Raw genomic sequence first — 23,903 nt, forward strand, 5'->3', positions numbered from 1 at the left:
CTCCATGGATCGCTGAAGTCTCCGATTTCTCCCTATAGTCCAGAGCTCTCCCCTGATTAGGACCATCACCTGACCACCTGACATCTCCACAAAGCTATCCAACAGGCTTTCAAACTTTATGGGTCCAACCCCGATTCTCTCACAAACGTATTTTTCTCCCAGTCTTCCTTCCATCAACTCTCACTTCTCTAAGCCTCACAGGTGGCAAAGCTGGGATTTAAAATAGGTCTTTGTTTTTTTAAAAATTTCATTTATTTATTTTTGGCTGTGTTGGATCTCTGTTGCTGCACGCGGGCTTTCTCTAGCTGTGGTGAGTGGTGGTTACTCTTCGTACTGGTACGCGGGCTTCTCAATGCAGTGGCTTCTCTTGTTGCGGAGCATGGGCTCTACGTGCATGGGCTCAGTAGTTGTGGCTTGTGGGCTCTAAAGCGCAGGCTCAGTAGTTGTGGCACACGGGCTTAGATGCTCCACAGCATGTGGGATCTTCCTAGACCAGGGCTTGAACCTGGGTCCTGTGCATTGGCAGGCGGATTCTTAACCACTGCGCCACCAGGGAAGTCCAAACTAGGTTTTTGTTTTAACATCTAAACCTGTGGGCATTCCTTCATATTGTGCAGTTACTATGGGTCCCGGCCAAGGCGGCCTTCAGCCAAGTGCAAGTTCAGGCAGTTCATCCACCTTAACATATTTTTATATTTGAGTGCCAAATCTTTGGAAATAATAGCTAGAATCCTGTTTTGTGTTCACAGAGGTTTCTAAGTCTGTTGTGGACAAAGTTATAAAAACCAAAAAGAGATAGTAGAGACAATATGGGTTGGGTGGAGGCACAGCTAACAGGAGAAGACCAGCCAGAACTGTCTACTCAGCATCCACCAGAGCCGGGTTTCTCAACCTCGGCATTATTGGCATTGGACGCTGCATAATTCTTTGTTGCACATTCTTTGTTGTACTATGATTGTAGAATGTTTAGCAGCATCCCTATACTCTATTCATTATATGCCAGTAGTACCCTTTCAGTTTTCACAGCCAAAACTGTTTGGACATTGCCAAATGTCCCCTTGGAGGTTAAACCTTCCATGCCCACCTCCAACTGCACTAAAGGGATGTACTTTATGTTTCAAGGAAATATGGAAAGAAATTCAAAAAAATTAGAGTAAAGGATAAATAATACAATATATTTACAAAATCATGTTTTCAAAGACTTTTTAGAGGTATGGGGAAACAATAATGACATAAAAGTATAAAAGGGTTTAGCAAACTGTGTAAATGGTATGAGCTCCACTTTGTAGAAAAAAATTACATAAGCATGAAAAAAACTGGAAGACATAATAATAATTGTTATTTACTGAACTAGCTTATATGATCCAGGCATTGTATTAAGCACTTCAAAAATCATCTCATTTAATCATCACAACAATTCTCAGTTATTGATCCATTTTACAGATCAGGAAACGAAGGGTAACTTGAACTAGGCTATATAGCTGTAGAGAAGATAGGTCTTGAAACTAAATTTATTCAGCTCTAATGCCCATCTCTTAACTATCATTCTGCTTCATAATACATGAAAGTAATATACCAAACATTAACAATGTTTATCTCTGGATGGTAGAATTAAAAGTGATTTTGTTTTCTTCTCTATATTTTTCTGTCAATTCCATATTTTCTACTATGATATTTACTACTTATATAATCAGAAAAAATATTTAAGTGAAAGTTGTGAAGACCACTTGGTAACATGGAGAAAAGGATTATTATAGAAAAGATACAAAATTCAATGTAAAGTATAATTACAATTATGTAAAAATACGAAAAAGATAAAAGGAAGTATATGCATAGTAATTATACTAGGGAGGTGGGAATAACAAGTAATTTTTACTTATCTTTTCCATATTACTATTAATGTAGTTATATTTTATAACGGATAAAAGTTTATAATGAAAAGAAAGCAATAACAATCATCTATAATTTCATTAACTCGAGATAACACTGTTAGTAGGCAATGAATTTCTTTCTAGTCTTTTTCTAAGATCAACACAATTACTTAACAAACATTAACATGAAGGAACCAAAGAGAATTCTTATTCAACCTGCAGATGACACTTAGTTGGATAGGACAGCTAAAAGTTGGATTCAAAACACGGTTCTGAGGAAGGAAAGGGAATGGAGCTAACGTTGTGGAGTGTTTCTGGGTCAGATAGAACTAAAAAGCTGAACATCTGGACTGTAGGCCTGACTCCCCATGGATTAGACAGGATAACACTGGACAAGGTGCTTGGTTTTTCTAAACCTTTTTTTTTTTTTAAATACCTATTTCCTATATACCACCCACAGCATTTCTTTGAAGCTAAAATTCAAGTGTGTGTGTGTGTGTGTGTGTGTGTGTGTGTGTGTGTGTGTGAAAACACTTTGTAAACTCTAAATTCCTATACAAAGGTAAGAATCTTTACTGTCCAAACCAATAGTAAAAACAGTGGTATGAAATTCAATAGTCTTTTTCCAAGCACAAAGGAATATGACAAAAAACCAATTTCTGTGTGACCATGTCAATCACTAATCTTGATTCAGATTTACGTGCCTAATAAAACCGCTGTAAAGGAGAGGTAACCTTCAGGTATGACCTGCAGAGAAAAACTGTTTGTGCCTTGAATAGTGCAAAGAGGATTCTCTGCAGGCAGAGAATGGAGAGCCAATCTGCATCTAGGGTGCAAACTGGATCTCTTACCTGCAGCTCTGCTTCCAGGCCCAGCCGTCTGATAAAGGGGTCAGTGACATGGTAGCGCCGCTCAAAGCTCAGGGCACCCCGCTCCTGGGGAACAGAAACAAACTCATAGATTCATTGATTCGACTTAACATGATTTACTATGTTCCAATTACATATGCATCATTGTGCTGGGCCCCACAGGAGCTAGAAAAGAGAACAAGAAATTGGCCTGCAGGAGCTTACAGTATACTTGGGCAGGGATTAGAGAATAATATCGATAGAAGAGAGGATATAATAAAGCACTAAGTTGTAATTGTTGGGTTACCAAAAAAAAAAAAATTGAAACAACAAATAGGGAATGTTTCCATATTTAGGTTAGAGAAGGTGGGCATCATCTTTAGGACACATATTGTGGGGTATATATAAAGGAGAAAAATAACTTGTATGGTCCCTCCAATTCTATGATTCTGTGCCTCAATTGGTCCTTGCCCTTGGGGCCACCCAGTCTAATGAAATCACACACAAAACCCCCCACAAATGGACAAAGCTGCAAAAGGATTCAGGGATGCAGGGGAAAATACACAAAACACAGACTACCGTGCGCCAGGTACATGGCTCACGTAAAGGCATACACTCAATCCTTCTGGATGCTGACCACAGCTTATGCTGCATGCCACTTAATTTTTAAAAGATGTTTGGCACCCAACCTTTACAAAGAACTTTCTCAGGTTCTGTCAGATTTCATTCTCAAGATCAGCCTGCAGGCAGACAGACATTATTATCATTTAACAACAGAAAACTGAGGCACAGAAACGTAAAGTGACTGAAGTCTTATAGGTAGTTAATTAGGGCAGTGGTGAGATTAAGCTCCTGACTCCAGCCTGGGGTTCTTACTTCAAAAGCATACCTTGTCTTGGTTGAACCTCCTCCATTAAACCCCTGTGCTCCCTTACTGAGGGCTCCCTGACAAAGCCTGGGCTACCTCGCTAAAAGGGCTTGACTGCCCAGTCACCTATTCACCTCACAGTATTGGAGTGTCTTCCAGGTACAAACTGCAGAGAAAAGGTGCAGGCTTTGGTATAGGAGACTCTCGAAGAAGAGAAGAAAGAGTCTAAGCTAAACTGGGATTAAGACTCCCCCAGGTTCTGTTATATGTACAGCTGAGCAGCCAGAGCAACATGAAGAAGCTCTATTTACTTCTGCTGCACACCCCGCCTCCCCCACAGATGTGCACATACATGCTCCCCTCCTTCCTCAGACTCCATCAATCTCAGCAGCCCAAGTATAAGTGCTTGGATAGAGGAGTCTCCATGATTCCATGTTCTTGGATAAAAGAAGACCAGAGTCAAGGGACCTTGGTTCTAGTCCTGTGTCTGCCACTAATTAGTTATGTGACTTCAGGCAAGTCACAGACTCTAGTCCTCAGTTTATTCAGCTATAACATGAATCTGTGGGGAAAAAGGACCTCATGCTCTGGTTCATAGGTCTGGGTTGCTTACCTTTATCTGCCTACAGATGAGGTCTCTAGTTATGTTGACTTTTGCCATCTTCTCTTAATGGATTCAACAGAAGGAAGCTATAGAAGGATCTTCAGGACCCTTGAGCATTCCAGCCAAGCCCAGGTCCACAAGACACACATTTAATTACCTGGGGGAAAAAAAATCATCAAACCTTGGAGGATGGAGTAAGGTGGCTTCAGGGCCCTGATTCCACCCTTAAAATAGCCCACCAGCCCACCCAGTAAACTGGCTATTGCCTGTGATTTATGACATGGTGTGCTGGCCCTGCTCCATAGTGTTGAAGAACCTCTGGAGGGTTGGGGGGTGGAGAGACAATGATTCACAGCCACAGGAAGTACTGGAACAAACACTGAAGGAGTCAGTCATGTGTGCTTCTCTAGAAAATGGGTGTGTGTGTGTGTGTGTGTGTGTGTGTGTGTGTGTGTGTGTGTGTGTATGAGTATGAAGGAAGACGGAAGCATATCCCAAAGAACAAGGCATACAGCAAAAAAGATGTCAAGTTTCACTTGCTCAGTATGCATCTGTGGCAACCAGTCTGAAACTTTTAATTATGCTTCAAAATCCTTGAATTCAGCTTGGCTCTCCCCAAAACCAAATCAGTATCACAAACAGAACATTCAACCCTCTAACAGATTCACTGAATCAAAGAGTGGACAGGAAATATAATGGTGACCATGTCCCACATAAAGAAATCCTTCTTCAATACCCTGATATGTAGGCTTTCAGACTCAGAACTTCTTAAGCAAACTATTCCTTTATCATATAACCCTGTTAGAAAGACCTAGTCATCTCATTTCTGATAATTTGCCATAAGAAAGCATAAAATATGAGAAATAAAAAAGTTCCATACTGAAGCATATTCATCAGAGTTTGTAAAAGCAAAAAAAATAAAACCACCCAAGTTTCCAATGATAGAGGAATAGCTAAATAATGTATAGCCATATGATATTATGTAGCATTAGAAATGCTACTTATGAAGGAAAAATGCTTACATCATGTCAAATGTTTATATTTTGCTTTTGCAGTCAACACTATTATCACAGCTATGTTTAAAAAAGGAAATATAGAAAATAACAATTGCCATCTTTGGATAATAAATAGTATGACTGATTTTTTTCCTTCTACTTTTTGATGTTTTCAAACTTTTTCTATAAAAGCACCTTAATTTTATTTTACAATCAGAAAAAAAAACCACTAGAGAAAAAAATAAACCAGTTTTTTGTTCTTTTTTTTAACATCTTTATTGGAGTATAATTGCTTTACAATGGTGTGTTAGTTTCTGCTTTATAACAAAGTGAATCAGTTATACATATACATATATGCCCATATCTCTTCCTTCTTGCATCTCCCTCCCTCCCACCCTCCCTATCACACCCCTCTAGGTGGTCACAAAGCACCGAGCTGATCGCCCTGTGCTATGTGGCTGCTTCCCACTAGCTATCTATTTAATATTTTAAACCACTATGTTTCAAAAGAAAGTTCTACCTCCTGTTATGTCCACCTTTTGGTCCTGTTTCGACCTCTGGAGTCACACAGGAGGTCTAGTCTTCCTTCTTCATGATGGCCCTCTAATGATGGCTTGTAAAGCCCATCAGGCCTCTCTGCCAACCCTCCCAAGTCAGCAGGATCTCCCGAGGCCACTTCTGGATCTCCTGGCCCTGGCTTTCCTCCAGCTGGCCTCCTGCAGATTCCTAGCAAACCCTCTGAAAACCAAACCTTCTCTACCTGAGCTGTGAGCAGACTCCTTTCTTTCCTTTTGGCATTTAACCACAAAAGAAGACTCTATTTATAAACACTATGTTATTGCAGATTTTTTTTTCCTTTAGTGCTAGGCACACAGTGGGACTATAAAAAACTTGCTGCCTGATTAGATGTTCCCATTCAGCTCCAGTTCTTTGGGGCTTACGCTTCCATGGTCTATTTTGGGATTAAAGGCTCTTAAAAGGGCAAGAACCTTCCCTTACAGTGTGGAAGCCACCCAGCATTGTATCTTAGGGGTGCATTAACAGGGATACATGGAAGTCACTGGCACTATTTAGGCTCACAAAACCTACAAGCACCAAGAACATCCAGGGATGCCATCTGAGAACTACAATTCCACAATGGCTTTTCCAGGGGCCCTTGGCCATCAAATCAAAATTATGAATTTGAACAAACTGACATAAATTAAGCATTGGCCTGCAATTGTGTTTATGGCTCTGATTTGTGATATAATGGTCAAAGCAAAAACAATAACAGTAATTGCCCCACAATCACCAATAATATGGGGTGAGGCTTATTACGATGGAAAACACCAAAGTCAGTGAGTATATCTGATATAAAGTAAGACCAGTGATGTGGCCTTGGTCAAGTCTCTTAATCTCTCTAAGTAGGCCCTCATTCCTGTGACTCACAGGCACAGGAAGCATTGGTACAAACACTGAATGGGCCATGCATGCTTCACCAGAAAAAGGCTCATTTTTTACTCCCAACACCTTTTCCTTGGAAGATTACCGGGAAGGTCAAATAAAATAATGTAAGTATAAAGTTTTTTCTTTAATTTTATTTGGAAAAGAAAATAAATACTTTTATCTGCTAAGAAAAAGTAAGTTGCCAAATATTATGTACTTACTATGTACCAGGAATTGTGCTAAGTACTTTATATTTTTTCATTCATTAATTTATTCATTTAACAGGTGAATACAAGAAGCTTCTACTATATGCCAGGTACTATTCTGGGCTCAGGAGATACAGCAGTGAACAAAATAGGCAAGTTCCTTACTCTCATGGTACCTATATTCTAGCAGGAGGGGACAGATAACAAATAATAATACAAATAAAATAAGAATATATCCAGTAGTGAAAAGAGCTATGATGAAAATAAAACAAGTTGATCAGAGAGTGATTGATGGGCTACTTTTAGACTTGAGGTCAAAGAAGATATAGTGTATTTTGGAGTTTTCTGGCTGCTCAGCATGTGAACTCCCTTCCTGTATTTTGGGAACTTCCCATCTAACGAGTCTGACGGGAGGCAGAGCGCCCTCTCACTAAGAAGTGAGAATGGTGGAGACAAGAGTCTCCTTCTGAGGCTCCCTTACACCTAGAGTGTGTGCATATGGCCCAGGCTATGCCAACAGACACATGAGCCCCAGACCTTAATTGAATTCTGCTGTCAACGAATCAGAGGACCATGGAGAGTCCATGCTGGCAGGAAGAGGTGCTATAATTGCCATTAAGGTCCAGTCAGCTGGTGGTGGTGTAAGCTATATAAGTGGCAGCAGTGACCTAATGGACTGGTTCCGTTTAGAATTCTGGCTGTGGGTCCTGGATGCTAACCAGTTTCCCTTGTTCCAGCCCATTCTTCAAGCCTGCTCTGCGGCCTTCCCTGATATTTTGTGAGGTTTCCCTAATATCCTTTCAAGAATCAGCTAGAATTGGTTTCTGTTGCTTACAACTACAAATCCTGCCTGATACAGAGGGGCTCTCTGAGAAGATGACATTTAAGCTGAACCGTGAATGACAAGAAATCGCAAAGAACTAGGGGGATACACTTCTGAGGAGAGAGACAACTGGTGTTAAGATTAGTTCAAAAAGCTTGTATGGTAGATGCTACTATCATTTTATAGATGAAGAAACAGAGTCACAGATGTGAGACAATTTTCACGATGTCACACAGCTAATAAACTGGAGGTGGAGCAGGGACTCAAACCCAGAACTGTATGGATACTCTTAATTACTATGTATATATGAATAAATTACTATGGTATGTAGTTTCCTAGAGTAATGATCACTATGAGAATCCCCAAAAGAGCCAACTTATTTGTCACTACTCATTCACTATTTTTCTTAAAACATAAACTGAGTTTTTACCAAGCACCAAGCACTGTACTTGACACAAGGGAATAATGAGATGAAAGATATAGTACCTATACTAAGAAAGCAAAGAATCAAAGGCAAGGGACTTTAGGGAATTCCTTGGCAGTCCAGCGGTTAGGACTTGGCGCTTTCACTGCTGAGGGCACAGGTTCAATCCCTGGTGGGGGAACTAAGATCCCACAAGCCGCATGGCGAGGCCAAAACAAAAAGAAAAAAACAAACAAACAAAAAAACAAAGGCAAGGGACTTTATCTAATATTGGTGTGTGGCTTGGAAATACTAAAAGGAACAAGGGAGGTAAAAGCAGAGAAACCAGCCAAGCAAAAACCACTACAATTCAGGTAAATGGTAAAATGGAAACTGGGATTTAAAACAATATCAGACTGGTAGGCAGAGGTTTAAAACCCAAAATGTCAAATTTAACACAACTACTGCTCAGCTGGTATTTTGGTAAACATTTCCATTCCCATCCTGAGAAGAAATGATAGCACACTGGCAGATAGCTCATTCTGGAGCACAGCCCACCCTCTCCTCTCTTTTTTTTTTTTTTTTTTTTTGGTACGCGGTCTTCTCACTGTTGTGGCCTCTCCCGTTGCGGAGCACAGGTTCCGGACACACAGGCTCAGCGGCCATGGCTCACGGGCCTAGTCGCTCCACGGCATGTGGGATCTTCCCGGACCAGAGCACGAACCCATGTGCCCTGCATCGGCAGGCGGACTCTCAACCACTGCGCCACCAGGGAAGCCCAACCCTCTCCTCTCTTAAGGGCAACAGTGCCTTTCCACAAACTTTTAGAGGCAGACAAGCATAACTGTAAACACTTCTAAGCAGAGATTATTTAAAAGGCTCACCTCAGGAGAGAAATACGCTCAAATGTACAGGCGGCATAACTAGTTTCATACTTCAGTCCAAAGTCTCTCAAATACAAATAATCAGAGCAATAAATAAAAGTTATTTGAATATTAGGAGATTTAATCATGGTCAAATTTTAAAAGCATTATTTTAAGGAAGGTTAGGAAATAGTCAATTCTACAGAGGAAAGAACTCATAAATATGATATGAATGAAAGATTGGAATTGGCAAAAGGAAGTTATATATATTATATATGATTAAACACTAGAAAAGACTATATCATGGGGATTTCTATCACTGGTGCAGTATGCAAATTACATAATGCTCAGGTTCTGCTGAGGGGCAAAAAGACGGAAATAAGTGACTTCAAGAACCCATAAGGTAGGGACTTCCCTCGTGGTCCAGTGGCTAAGACTCTGTGCTCCCAATGCAGAGGGCCCGGGTTCAATCCCTAGTCAGGGAACTGGATCCCACGTGCCGCAACTGAAAGTTCGCATGCCGCAAGGAAGAGTTCACATGCCTCAACTAAGACCCGATGCAGCCAAATTAAAAAAAAAAAAGGAATCCATAAGGTAAAAATTTCAATGCCTATTTTGCCAGGCACTGTGCTAAACTTTGAAAATACAGCAAAGAACAAGCCGAACACAGACCCGTCTCTTCAAGAGCACACAATATAGTTATCATTAATTGTATATCAATGGCACCAAGGCTACTGTAATCAGAGCTCCAAAGAGGGACTGAAAAAGGCTAATTTAAAGCTAGGACAGTAAATTCAGAAGGAACAACATGGAATAATAAATTAAATTTTATTTATACTCATTTATTCACACATCTTAGAAGAGAGCACAAAAATGACAGTAGGGGAAACAAATTAAACATATAGCAGTAGAGCTAGACAGATAACTGGGAAATCACTAATGAAGAATAAGGACTTTAACAGACAACAAGCAACTTTTTTTTTTTTTTTTGGCTGAGTTACATGGCTTGTGGGATCTTAGTTTCTCAACCAGGAATTGAACCCTGGCCACCACAGTGAAAGTGCTGAGTCCTAACCACTGGAGCACCAGGGAATTCCCAGACAACAAGCAACTTTTAATGTATCTTCTTCATCCTAAGGATAGCACAGTTAATGAATAAACCCTGATTTTCACACTTAAAGCTCTAATAACACTGAGGGCTAATTTGTTGGCAGAACGTGAAAGCTCAATAAAAACTTCCTCCAGGGGCTTCCCTGGTGGCGCAGTGGTTGGGAGTCCGCCTGCCGATGCAGGGGACACGGGTTCGTGCCCCGGTGCGGGAAGATCCCACATGCCACAGAGCGGCTGGGCCCGTGAGCCATGGCCGCTGAGCCTGCGCGTCCGGAGCCTGTGCTCCGCAACGGGAGAGGCCGCGATAGTGAGAGGCCCGCCTATCGCAAAAAAAAAAAAAAACCAAAAAAAAAAAAAAAGAAAACCCTTCCTCTAGCTAGAATACAAAGGTTTAGGAATGGCATTTACTTGTAATTCAGGATATTGCAGGCAAACTCTAGCTGATATTAAATGGAAAAGAGGAAGAAGAAAGCCAGCTTCTAGGAGTCAGGAATATGAGAAATATAAAAGTACCTAAGGCACAAAGGAAAAGATATGATTTAATGTTATAAAGAAAATATGAGCTGCTATGCAGATGTTACACCTTCTAAAAGGTATTCTATTCCCAGAGCTCTAAAATGCCTAGAACTTAACACCATCCCTTCCACAAACTTTTTTTTAAAACATCTTTATTGTAGTATAATTGCTTTACAATGGCGTATTAGTTTCTGCTTTATAACAAAGTGAATCATTTATACATATACATATGTTCCCATATCTCTTCCCTCTTGCATCTCCCTCCCTCTCACCCTCCCTATCCCACCCCTCCAGGTGGTCACAAAGCACCGAGCTGATCTCCCTGTGCTATGCAACTACTTCCCACTAGCTATCTGTTTTACGTTTGGTACTGTATATGTGTCCATGCCACTCTCTCACTTTGTCACAGCCCACCCTTCCCCCTCCCCATATCCTCAAGTCCATTCTCTAGTAGGTCTGTGTCTTTATTCCAATCTTGCCGCTAGGTTCTTCATGACCTTTTTTATTTCCTTAGATTCCATATATATGTGTTAGCATACGGTATTTGTTTTTCTCTTTCTGACTTACTTCACGCTGTATGACAGACTCTAGGTCCATCCATCTCACTACAAATAACTCAATTTCATTTCTTTTTATGGGTGCGTAATATTCCATTGTATATATGTGCCACATCTTCTTTATCCATTCATCTGTTGATGGGCACTTAGGTTGCTTCCATGTCCTGGCTATTGTAAATAGAGCTGCAATGAACATTTTGGTACATGACTCTTTTTGAATTATGGTTTTCTCAGGGCATATGCCCAGTAGTGGGGTTGCTAGGTTGTATGGTAGTTCTATTTTTAGTTTTTTAAGGAACCGCCATACTGTTCTCCATAGTGACTGTATCAATTTACATTCCCACCAACAGTGCAAGAGTGTTCCCTTTTCTCCACACCCTCTCCAGCATTTATTGTTTCTAGATTTTTTTGATGATGGCCATTCTGACCGGTGTGAGATAATATCTCATTGTAGTTTTGATTTGCATTTCTCTAATGATTAACCACAAACTTTTAACTTAGGCTACTGGGAAACTCTTCAATGGGCACATCTTTGTATAGTTACAAAGGAAGCTAATAAAATTCAACTAACAGTTAAATTTGGAGGAATTAATCTCATACTTCAAAATGAAAAGGGTACCAGTAATATGAGCCTAAGGTTAACAAACCCTAGAAAAAAGTACATCTGGAGAAGATTACTCATCTGGAACCAAGGACTGAATTGGTAATATCCAAACAAACATGAGGAACCACCCATTTCAGGTGTGCCATAGTCCTTGTTTAGGCTCTGGTTAACGCAGCAAAAAGAGAAGCAGACTTGAAATACTTAGGCACCTGGGCCTGAATTTCAGCCCCGTAGTTGTGCAAGTTACTTAACCTTTCTGAGTTTCAATTTCCTCATTTGTAAAATAGGGATACTAACTTACTTCAATGGATCTTTGTGAGGAATAAATGATGAAATATATATGAAAGTATAAAATATATACCTGGATTGTGGTAGGTGCTTAACAGACTTCCACCAAACCTGAATTCTACTAAGACCTGATAACTCCTGTTATCTATACTCACTAGCATAGTTACAACACTTCTTCCATATTTCATTCCCTACCAGAGAAACAAAGCTGACATTGAGGATTCCATTGCGGATGGTGGGGCACAGAGAGAAGGATGTCTTTTTTTTTTCCCGGTATGCGGGCCTCTCAATGTTGTGGCCTCTCCCATTGCAGAGCGCGGGCTCCGGACGCGCAGGCTCGGTGGCCATGGCTCACGGGCCCAGCCGCTCCGCGGCATGTGGGATCTTCCCGGACCGGGGCACGAACCCGTGTCCCCTGCATCGGCAGGCGGGTTCTCAACCACTGCACCACCAGGGAAGCCCGAGAAGGATGTCTTTATCACCTCTGCTAGCATTGAAATGCAAGATCAGGAGGAAAAAAGTGACTTTGTTAAAAACAAAGAAACTGCATAAGAAAACGTGTACAAAAGGGAAGAGATATGGGAACATATGTATATGTATAACTGATTCACTTTGTTGTAAAGCAGAAACTAACACATCATTGTAAAGCAATTATACTCCAATAAAGATGTTAAACAAAAAGAAAACGTGTACAAGAATGCACATAGTAACATTATTCACAATAGGTAAAAGGTAGAAACCACGAAATGTCCATCAACTGATCAATGGATAAACAAAATGCGGTTTATCCATACAATCGAATGTTATTTGGCCAGAAAAAAGAATGAAGTACTGAGACATGTCTACAACATGGATGAAACTTGAAGACATTATGCTAAGTGAAAGAAGCCCACATATCATATAAGTCCATTTATATAAAAAGTCCAGAACAGGCAAATCTATAGAAATAGAAAGTACATTTGTGATTTCTTGGGTCTCGAGGGGACAGGAGGTAGAGGGGTGATAACTAAAGGATATGTTTCCTTTCTTTAAAAATTGAATTGAAACTTACGTAACATAAAATTAATCATTTAAAGTGTACAATTCAGGACTTCCCTGGTGGCACAGTGGTTAAGAATCCGCCCGCCAATGCAGAGGACACAGGTTCGAGCCCTGGTCTGGGAAGATCCCACATGCCACAGAGCAACTAAGCCCGTGTGCCACAACTACTGAGTCTGCACTCTAGAGCCCACGAGCCACAACTACTGAGCCCATGTGCCACAACTACTGAAGCCTGCGTGCCTAGAGCCCGTGCTCCTCAACAAGAGAAGCCACCGCAATGAGAAGCCCACGCACCGCAAGAAAGAGTAGCCCCTGCTCGCCACAACTAGAGAAAGCCTGCACACAGCATCGAAGACCCAACACAACCAAAAATAAATAAGTTTATAAATAAATTTTTAAAAAATTTTAAAAAATAAAGTGTACAATTCAGTGGTATTTAGTACATTCACAATGTTGTGGGACCACCCCTCTAGCTAATTCCAAAACACTTCCATCAACCCAAAAGTAAACCTCATACCCATTAAGCAGTCATTCCCTATTCCCTCCTCTCCCCAGCACCTGGCAACTACTAATTTACTTTCTGTATCTATGGATTTATCTATTCTAGGTTTTTCATATAAATGGAATCCTACAATTTGTGGCCTTTTTGTGTCTGGCCTCTTTCACGTATTATAATGTTTTGAGGTTCATCCATGTTGCAGCACGTATCAGTACTTTGTTCCTTTTTATGGCTGAGTACTATTCCATTGCACTGCTATGCCACATTGTGTTTATCCATTCATCCATTGTGAATAGTGCTGCTATAAACATTCATGTACAAGTCTCTGTTTGAGTACTTGTTTGCAATTCTTTTGGGTATATACCTAGGAGTGGAATTGCTGGGTCATATGGTAATTCTATGTTTAACTATTTGAGGAATTGCCAAACTGTTTTCCATAGTAGCTGTACCATTTTACAGTCTCACCAGCCAATGTATAAGGGTCCCACTTTCTCCACACCCCCACCAACACTTTTTAAAAAAATTATAGCCATCTTCGTGGCTATAATGTGAAGTGGTATTTCACTGTGGTTCAGAGTTTCTTCTTGAGGTGATAAGTATGTTCTAAAATTGACTGTGGTGATGGTTGCACATCTGTGAGTCTACTAAAAACCAATGAATTGTATACTTTCAATGCATGAATTATATGGCATATGGATTATATCCCAACAAAGTTATTATATTTTAAAAAAAAGGAACTACTAATACAGGCAACAACATGGAAGAATCTCTTAGATTCTGAGCAACAGAAGCCAGACATAAATTACATACTGTATGATTCCATCTATATATATGAAGTTCTAAAATAGGCAAAGTATAGTTAAAAAAAAAATTCAGAAGTGTTGCCTGGGAGTGTGGAGATTGGCAAGAAAAGGACACCTGAGAACTTTCTAGAGTGATAGAAGGCTCTCTATATATTGATGAGAGTATGATTTCATGGATATTGGAGGTATGTTCACATGGGTATATCCATTTGTTAAAATCATACAATCAAGATTAGTGTGTGTTCATGTTTCTAAAATTTACCTAAAAAATAGAATGGGTGGGGGTTCCCTGGTGGCACAGTGGTTGAGAGTCCGCCTGCCGATGCAGGGGACACGGGTTCGTGCCCCGGTCCGGGAGGATCCCACATGCCGCGGAGCGGTTGGGCTCGTGATCCATGGCTGCTGGGCCTGCGCGTCCAGAGCCTGTGCTCTGCAACGGGAGAGGCCACAACAGTGAGAGGCCCGCGTAACAAAAAAAAAAAAAAAAAAAGAATGGGTGGGTGGAAAGCAGGGGAGGTATAGGTGAAACAAGAATGGCAGGATGTTGACAGTTATTGAGATAGGATGATGAGTACATGGCGGTTTATTATACTCTTCTGTTTACTTTGTATACATTTGGAATTCTCTCTAATAAAGCCCTTTAAAAAAATCTTTCTTTCCGGGAATTCCCTGGCCGTCCAGTGGTTAGGACTCCGTGCTTCTACTGCCGGGGGCCCGGGTTCGATTCCTGGTTGGGGAACGAAGTTCCCATGAGCCTCGTGATGCAGCAAAAAAAACAAACAAACCACGTTTTATCCTATTATAGAGTCATTCAAAACATGGAAGACTGCTTAATGAAATGAAAAAACCATTAATCATTTTAGTTTAAAAATCAGGTTTAAGACATATATATAGCCATCCCAGCCTTGGGGAAAAAAATACAAACCATAAAATGTACATATGTAATGCTATAACAAGAAGGATATGCACCAAAATTGTCAGCCAGTGGTCATGTCTCTGGTAGGACAACAGGTGATACATTTTTCTTTCTGTTCCTGTGTATTTTCCAAGTATTCTACTGTAAACTTTTATTGTTTTATGTTAATGTGGAAATAGGCATTAGAAACTAGCTTTGGATGGAAAGAAACTTGAGTTTGAATCTGGCTCTACCACACACTAGGTTGTGTTCTTGGGCAAAACTGTTTACTTTCAAGCTCCTGGGTTTTTTGTTTTATTTTTGTTTTTACCTGCTATATAGGTATATGTAATAATATCTATCTCACAGGGCTACTGGGAGCATTAATGAGGTAATGCATTGTAAAATCCTTAGCACAATACCTGGCATTTGATAATTCAAGAAACACTGGCTGTTTTTTCAACTGTTACACAGAGATAATGATTGTACCTACCTCAGGGATGTTATGAGGATTACATGGGATAACTGGCACACTGTAAATACTAAGTGTGAGTGACAGTATTATTTTCGATAAGAAAAAATCATTTAAGAAAAACCTCCTCTCAAAAAGTTAAACTTAGAGTGACCATATGACCCAGAAATTCTACTCCTAGGTATAAACCCAAGAGAAATGAAAACCTATGTCCACATGAAAACTTGTACATGAACACTCATAGCAGCATTGTTTATAATATCCCCAAAGTAGAAATAACCCAAATGTCCATCAATGGATAAATAAAATGTGGTATATCCATATATGGAATATTATTCTTCCATAAAAAGGAATGAAGTACTGATTCATCCATAACATGGACGAAACTTGAAAACATTGTGTTAAGGGAAAGAAGCCAGTCCCAAAAGGCCACATATTGTATGAATCCATTTATATGAAATGTCAAGAATAGAAAAAGCTATAGAGACAGAAAGTAGATTAGTGGTTGTCTAGTGTTGAGGGAGAAGATGGGATGATTGGGGGGTAGGCAGTGATAGCTAAAGGGTATGGGTTTCTTTTGGGGGGTGATGAAAATGTTCCAGAATTAGATATTGGTGATGCTTGCACAACTTTGTGAATATATTAAAAAGTACAGATTTGCACACATTAAGAGGGTAGGTTTTATGGTAAGTAAAATTATATCTCAACTGTAAAGGAGGAAAAGTCCCAAAACACTTTCTTCTTTTCTTTACCTCTAAATGACAACTTATGAAAAGAAAATTTAGTTCTCACCCTTTCCTTCATCTGTCTCCTAACTTGAACAGTAGTTATTTATGTGGCTTCTCTTCCTTAAAAGACTAAAAGCATCCTGAGGGCCAGCTCTTTCTCTGATTCATCTATTGATCCTCCTGGGTCCCCAAGGAGGGATGTGGGCTTAGCAGGTACCAATAAATACTTGCTGAATGAATAATATTATGACTACCTTGCATACAAACAGTGTTTTATACCTATCAGAATGCTTCTGCTCATGCTTTTCATTTGAGCTGCACAACAATCTTGTGAGGAAGCTAGAGTGTTATTATCATCCCCATTTAACGAGGGAGAACTGAAGCACAATGCTATGTGGTACTGAGGAAGAAGCACTAAACCGGGATTAGGGTCTTGTGCTCCAGGCCAAGATCTGCCTCTAACTGGCTGTGTGACTCTGAGTATGACATTTCATTCCCTCAGCCTATTTACCCATCTGTAAAATGAGAGGTAGACTCTGAGATGAGCTGCAAAACCCGTTCCAATACCCTTATCCCATAATTCTAAGGACACACTGCTAGGCAGCAGTAGAGTGGAGACGGAACCCAAGTCATCTGTATTCTCTTTCCTCTGGACTTGCTGCCTACCACTGCAGGGAGGTGCTCCCACTGAGTGACAGCTGACCCCCTTTCAACATTCTGAATTATGCAAAAGATGTATGCCAGTTTCCTTTCACTCTATTTGCGATGGTTTTCCTACTGAAGCGATCCTATAGAAAAAAAAAAAAAAAGCACTTCCAATGCATAAAGGTAATTGGAACTAGTATAATAAAATAAAAAGAGTTGGGCTGTGGAGTCTGACAGACCTAAAGTTCAATCCAGTTCTGCCACCTACTTTCTGTGTGACAGCATTTCTAAACCTCAGTTTCCCAATCTATAAAACAGAGATGATGGGACTTCCCTGGTGGTCCAGTGGGTAAGACTCCACACTCCCAATGCAGGGGGCCCAGGTTTGAGCCCTAGTCGGGGAACTAGATCCCACTTGCACGCCGCAACTAAGACCTGGCGCAGCCAAAAATAAATAAATACATTTAAAAAAAAAAACAGGGATGATAAAGCCTACCTTCACAGACTGATGAGGAATGGAAGAGCCACATATGTAAAATGCCTGACACTGAGTGTAGTAAATAATATTTATTGAACATTCTAAACATTTTACAAGTATTATCTGACAGACCCCTCGTAACAGCCCTGTGAGACAGGTACTACTATTATCCTCATTTTATAGATGAAGGATCTGAGGTATGGAGAAGTTAACTTGCCCAAAGTTACAGTAATTAAATGAAGAGTCAAACTAGATAGCTTAACTCCAGGACCCAGGCTGTTGGCCACTAAAAAAGTTACTACTATTATCTTTAATCAGACCACATCCAAGCAGTCTTCCCCAACAGAAACTCTGTCTCTTACTGTTTCTTAGGGTTAGGCTAAGGAATCAAAATCACCTTGACTCTGCTGGTCTCAAACACAAATTTAAGGATTGCATTTCAGGGTCATGGACTAAGTTGGCACAAGGACATCATCTGAGAAAGGTGTGGATGGTAGGACAAGCCCATCGGGCAAAGCATCTTTGGAAAAGTTCTCTGCCATCTTTGAGGCTCCTGGCTTAAATGATTCCATAAGGGGCTGACTGAAGCTTTCTCTGTGGAAGGCCATCCTAAGAAATGCTTCACTTGTAGGAAGCTCTGGATGAAAACTCACCCTGATCTCTTCTCTGCCTGTATGGCTCTGTATCGCGATTTGGGTTTTGTGAAAACTTTTCCTGATGTTTTCAGAGCTTTGCTTTTCAGTGATCATAGATAATTTATCCGCCTTCTCCTAGAGCCACGATTGCCTTAAGGTAATGGAAGGGAACAGAAAGAGAAACGGGAGCGTATTCTGATAACGCTTTCCTTTCTCATTGTATTCAGGAGCATCCACAGTCTTGCATTTTGCCTTTAACTTGCATCTTTTCAAATTCTGCCACAACTCAAAGTATCTTTCACAGGGAAGCCTTTTACGTTTCGCCCTCTAACTTTACTCCTAGCAGAAAGGTCAAGGAAAACTAAGCCAATCAACTTGGAAATGCTTCCTTTCTGATTCATTTGCAGCTGTGTTACATCCAGATGTCTGACTCAAGAGGGAACCAGGTAAGCCACTGGCACCCAAACACTCAGGCCTCAACTGATGAAGCTCCCTGACCAGAAACGCCTGCCTCCCATTCTGATAAAGGCTCTCTAAAAGGTTTAGAAATAAGCACAGTTTTGTGCTTTCTGAAAATAGCATCTGGGGGTTATGAACAAGGACAAAATTTTACCAAGGTCCTGATCCTAACACTGCCTCTAGAGAGCTTGTAGATAGCTACCTGGGCAAAGACTGATCCTGCTCTGCCCCCTTCCCCAAGAAAATGGGGTTAATACCTCCCCAGATGGCTACAGGGAGGATTAAGGATTATTATTCTTGGCATCCAGCTCTGTCACAGCTCTAGCAGTTGTGACCTTGTTCACCCTAAAATAAGACATTAAATATAAAAATGCAAACAGTGATCCTGAATCTGATTCTACAATAGGGTGAGAATTTTCTTTCCACACAGCTTCTGACACTGCCTCCAATACTCCAACCTGTTGGCTGAATACTGCTCTTATTCAGGCCTCAAGTTTTTAAGGTATTAGTTACTAATGCCACAAAGCCCTTTGTGGAGTCAGCAGCTGTTACTAATAGTACCAAGAATGAACCCCAGAACTCTCAGGGTTTCAGTCAGGCCTGAATTCAACCTGAAGAAACCAAATTGGCAGCCCTTTACCCGCAAACCCAGGCTCTCAGGGGCAAAAGATGAGATCTAGTGAAAAGCATGTATTACATCATTTAGTCCTTATATACTCACTGTAAAGTAGGTGCTCATTTCACATATGAAGAAAGTATAGCTCAGAGAGAACATGTGCTTTACTCTAGGTTACACAGCTAAGAAGATGCAGACATAGGTTCAAATATCAGCCCTACTCCTACTAGCTGTGTAACCTCCAGCATATATTTGAACTTTCTGGACCCTCAGTTTCCTCATTTGTAAAGTGGTGATAATACTTACCTCAGGGGACTTCTGAAGATTAAGTGAAATATTGTAGGAAAAGTGTTCAGCAAGTGCCAGGCACAAAGTAAGTATTCAATACATATGAGTTTTTTTACAGACAAAAATGACAGGAATTTGATGTAATTTTTATATAATAACAGAGTTTAAAATACTAAAAAAAAACTCAGTCCAATTTAACTACATAAGTATGAACTCCTCTAACATATCCTTGATAAGAAGTGGTAAAGCCTCTGCTTGAATACCTCCAATGATGGGTAACTCACTCCCCCACAAGGCAGCCCATTTTGTTTTGAGAAAGACAAATTCTCTCCTGTCAAGCCAACATCTACCCTCTTGGAATTTCCATCCTTTGATCCTAGTGCTGCCTTGCAGAATCACACAGAGAAAGCCCAGTTCCCTTTCCAACGACAGTTCTTCAAGTATGTGTTCCCCCAGGCTCTTAGCTTTGGTTCTTTCAGCTCTTGCTCAAGTGTCACAGTCCCTGAGGAGACAGACCTGGGTCTGAATTCTGATCCTTTCACTTACTAGCTGTGTGACCTTAAGCAAGTTATTCTACCTCTCTGAACCTGTGTCTTCATACGTATAATAGGAAAAACTTTCACTTCACATGGTGGTCATGAAGGTTAAATTAGATAAAGTAAGAACACTACCTAGCACAGAGCGTGACATATACCAGGCACTCAATAAATGTCAGTCACTTTTTAGGATGTATTCCAATTAGTAAATATCCCTCAAAGTAAATTAGCCAGAATTAAACGTAACACCAAGGGACTGGTTTCTGACGGCAACTGTCAGGGCTTGGGTTTTTGAAGAGCTTATTAGACAGCTGAGAAGAAAGCACAGCCTAAGAATTATATATGGGTTTGGCAGCCCAAAGATGCAGTGGAGAATTTGGAAAGGTGAGGATAAAAGAAGAAAGGAAACAGAACGGATCATTAAACCAGTGGCCCAAAAGAAAAGGTTAAGTATCACCACATTACACGTTGTCTATGACTCCCTCTCTGAGACCCAGGACTGCACACGTGGGCTATACTCCTTAATTCAAAAAGGAGAGAAGAAAAATAAAAATAATTGAAGAATAATTAAAGTCACAGTTTTGGGTCTTCCCAGCAGTTAGCCCCGTAAGAGCCACAGATTTTAGCAGGGGGCTTCTTCAGTTGTATCCTTCCAGATTCTGAAGCCCACATGCGTGAAAATACCGTCCAGAGGATGTCCCATGAGTTCTTACCAGCTAGAAAAACTGTCAGCTGTTGGACAACTTTAAAACTCAAAACTGGCAAATCGTCAATGTTAACACCATCACCACAATCACTACACATATTCTCTTTCCTTCAGTGACCCCAAGGGAAGGAGTCCCAGGCAGAAATATGAATTGTTGTTCAGTTATTCTTCAGAGTTGACCCAAAGCACTGCTTCTACAAAGTGGGATGTGACTTGAACATAAGCGTCCCCAAATAGGTTAAGAGGGAAGGATAGCTGGACTCCAGAATTAAGCGGCATGATCACAAACTATGGCAGAAAAGGTTGTTTCCCACCTGCAGATGAAATACAACAAACCGCAATGAAAAAATCCATTGTTAGTCTTAGACTCGGCCCAAAGGAGCCCTACTAATTACTCCTTGGCCTGTGATAGAGGATCTGGTTATCACTATGCTCAATAGCCAAGATTCAATTCAATCCCTTTAAAAATATAATTACATAGAAGAAGCAGCCAGAATTCAAACCAAAAATAGCCTTTAGTAGTTCCTTCAACTTAGTGAACAGAGACTGGCCACTCAAGGAGGACTGCAATGTACAGAAAAGCTAAGTGAGGCCACTGGGCATACCTGTGCCCTAGGTGGGGATTTCATAATGCCTTTGAGGCAGGAGGTGACCTCAGAATAATCTTCTCGAAACTGTTTCAGGCTTTATTAAAAGGGAAGACTTAACGGCAACTTTGCCCTGATCATCTACCCCATCTTTGAGAAGAATGGGGAAGCTACATCCACCCTACCAGGCTTTTAAACTCACTAACTTGAGAGGAAAACTTTTCAAAGTTGCTTTACCGCTACCTCAGGAAGTTAAAGAAAGTCATAGAAGGAAAGGCCTTTGGAGGAAATAGTCAAATAGGTTGTTAGACATTGGTCATAAATCCTGATGCCTCTTTTCTAGAGACCCTAGTAGTACACCTGCAGAAGAGAGTCAGAGGGCACTATGCGAATTCAACCTGTCTGGCAAGGGGGCGTCTCACTGCAGCTTTCAGCAACGAGAATTGGATCCTGCTGGGTCGCAGTCTCTCTCCTACTCCACACTTCCCATTTGCCCTTTGAAGTGGGTACTGAATAGCCAGTTCCCAAGTAAAGGCCCTTTGTACGGGCGCTACAGTCGCCTGGTGGAAACACCTCGGCAGAGTTCAGTTTGGTGCCAGGATGGGCCACTGAAGGCATCTGCGGCTGCCAGAAGCCTGGACTGGACACGGGGACGGACACACACACACACACACACACACACACACACACACACACAGATGGAAACTAAGAAAGAGCAGGTCAGGTCAACGTTGCCCTCCCGACACTTCCACCTGCCCCCTTCTTCCTGAGACCCGCGCCAGATCAGATGTCAAACAAAAACTCCGCAAAAAAGTCCCGTGATGGGACGACTTCCACCTCTCCCTCGGAAGAGCCTCCCCGAACTCTCAGAGCCTTCCCCCCACGTCCCTGCCAGCCCTCCGTCCCCACCCCGCCCCCGGCCCACTCTGCCCTCCGACCCGGCGAGGCCTGCCCCTTCTCGGGACACCCCGGAGCCCTCAGGCGGACGGGTTCAGGCCCCGGGCCGGCACGGTTGGGGCCGGCCCAGAGCTGGCGGCCCGTGTGCTGAGGCTGCCGGAGCCGGTCCTCGCCTCGGCGCCCGCGGAGAGCAGGGGGCGGCGGCTACCCGTACCTGTCAGGCCTCTTCCCAGGACCGGTGGCGGCGCAACTTCAGGAGCCCATGTCCGTCCGGGGGGCCCGGCCCCTCTCCCCGGAGGGGGGGCGCGGATCCCGGGGAGGGGGCTGGGGGGCCCGGGCAGCTCTAGCCCCTTCCCATGCTCCCTGCCTGGCGCCTGGCCGGGGCCGGACAGCGCCTCCGCCCGCCCCTGCGCACCGCCTCACACCCGCGCTCACACACACTCACACTCCCTCGCGCGCTCTCACACACGCACTCCCCTCCCTCCTCCTCCTCTGTTTATCTCCTCCAGCTGTCTGGGGACCCAGGAGAAGCCCAGCACCGCGCCTGCGCCACGCAGTCTCCGCCCCCGCCCCGCGCCTCACAGCCAGCGGCTACGCTACAGAGACAGCGCCCGGCCGTTTCCAGAATGGCGATCAGGGGCCCCTCCACCCCCCCCACCACCCCGCTCCTGGTCAACGTCTGCTGCCGGCGGCGCCCACTAACCTGCTAGTTGGGGAGCCCCGCACGGCCGCGGCCAATCCGCTTCGCCTCTCGCCAGACCGGCAGCCAGTGGGCGGGCGGAAAAGCCGGGCTAAGCCTGGAGCAACCTGGGAGTCGTAGTTTTTCTCCGTCGAAGAGCTCCCGCAGCGCGGGCTCACCCCGCCCAGTTGCCATTAGTTACCCGGACGCAACTTCCACCCTATATGCGCGTAAAATGCTCCCTCCTGTCGCTTCTGAGACACTCCCCTCACCCATTGCCCCCAGAGCCTGACACAGTCTCCTAATAGCCTCCTCAAGACTCCCTCAGAACCCCTTAATTGCGGGACTCTTCAGGCTGGGGCCCCAGGGTCACCCCAGAGCCAAGTCTCACCTTACTTCTTCCTGCTCTGGGGGGCTGCTGAGGTGGTACATTCCTCACTCTTGGCTCCCCGGCCTGAAGGAAGAGCATAAAAGGTAATCAGTCGACACCGGGTGGCCTGGAGGGGAGCCAGCCACACACACACTCTGGGAACACTCAGTTTGTTGGGAGAAAGGTCCATCTGAGGCTGCTGGTCCCACCTCCGAAAAAGAGAGGCCGGGGCTTCCCTGGTGGTGCAGTGGTTGAGAATCCGCCTGTGGATGCAGGGGACACGGGTTCGTGCCCCGGTCCGGGAAGATCCCACATGCCGCGGAGCGGCTGGGCCCGTGAGCCATGGCCGCTGAGCTTGCGCGTCCGGAGCCTGTGCTCCGCAAAGGGAGAGGCCACAGCAGTGAGAGGCCCGTGTACCACCAAAAAAAAAAAAAAAAAGAGAGGCCGTTCCAGCCTTGTGGATTCCCAAGTCTGATGCAGGGAACACTTCCTCTCTAAGGAAGTTCCCAAGGTCTCAAGGGAGTCATCATGCCTAACTTCTGTAGGTAGAGACCAGGCCCCACCCATGAGGAGCCTCAAGTCAGAAAA

General features: G+C 42.7%; 1 protein-coding gene across 4 annotated transcripts in view; it reads right to left on the reverse strand.

The window, feature by feature from the left end:
* Positions 1-22,714, reverse strand: part of WDTC1 (WD and tetratricopeptide repeats 1) — a 69,300-nt gene extending 46,586 nt beyond the window's left edge. For 3 of the 4 annotated variants that reach the window (XM_059070318.2, XM_067014035.1, XM_067014045.1), the window contains exons 1-2: positions 4,201-4,342; positions 2,723-2,806 (exon numbers count right to left, since the gene is read on the reverse strand). In XM_059070318.2, the coding sequence (XP_058926301.1) occupies positions 2,723-2,806; positions 4,201-4,248 (132 nt within the window). In that variant the 5' untranslated portion in view covers positions 4,249-4,342. Of the gene's footprint in view, positions 1-2,722; positions 2,807-4,200; positions 4,349-22,480 lie in introns of those variants that run through there. The other variant, XM_059070298.2, reaches the window with a different exon arrangement.
* Positions 22,715-23,903: the final 1,189 nt, after the last annotated feature.

The sequence above is a fragment of the Kogia breviceps genome, chromosome 1 (assembly GCF_026419965.1).
Source record: "Kogia breviceps isolate mKogBre1 chromosome 1, mKogBre1 haplotype 1, whole genome shotgun sequence".
In the NCBI taxonomy this organism is placed as follows: domain Eukaryota; kingdom Metazoa; phylum Chordata; class Mammalia; order Artiodactyla; family Physeteridae; genus Kogia; species Kogia breviceps.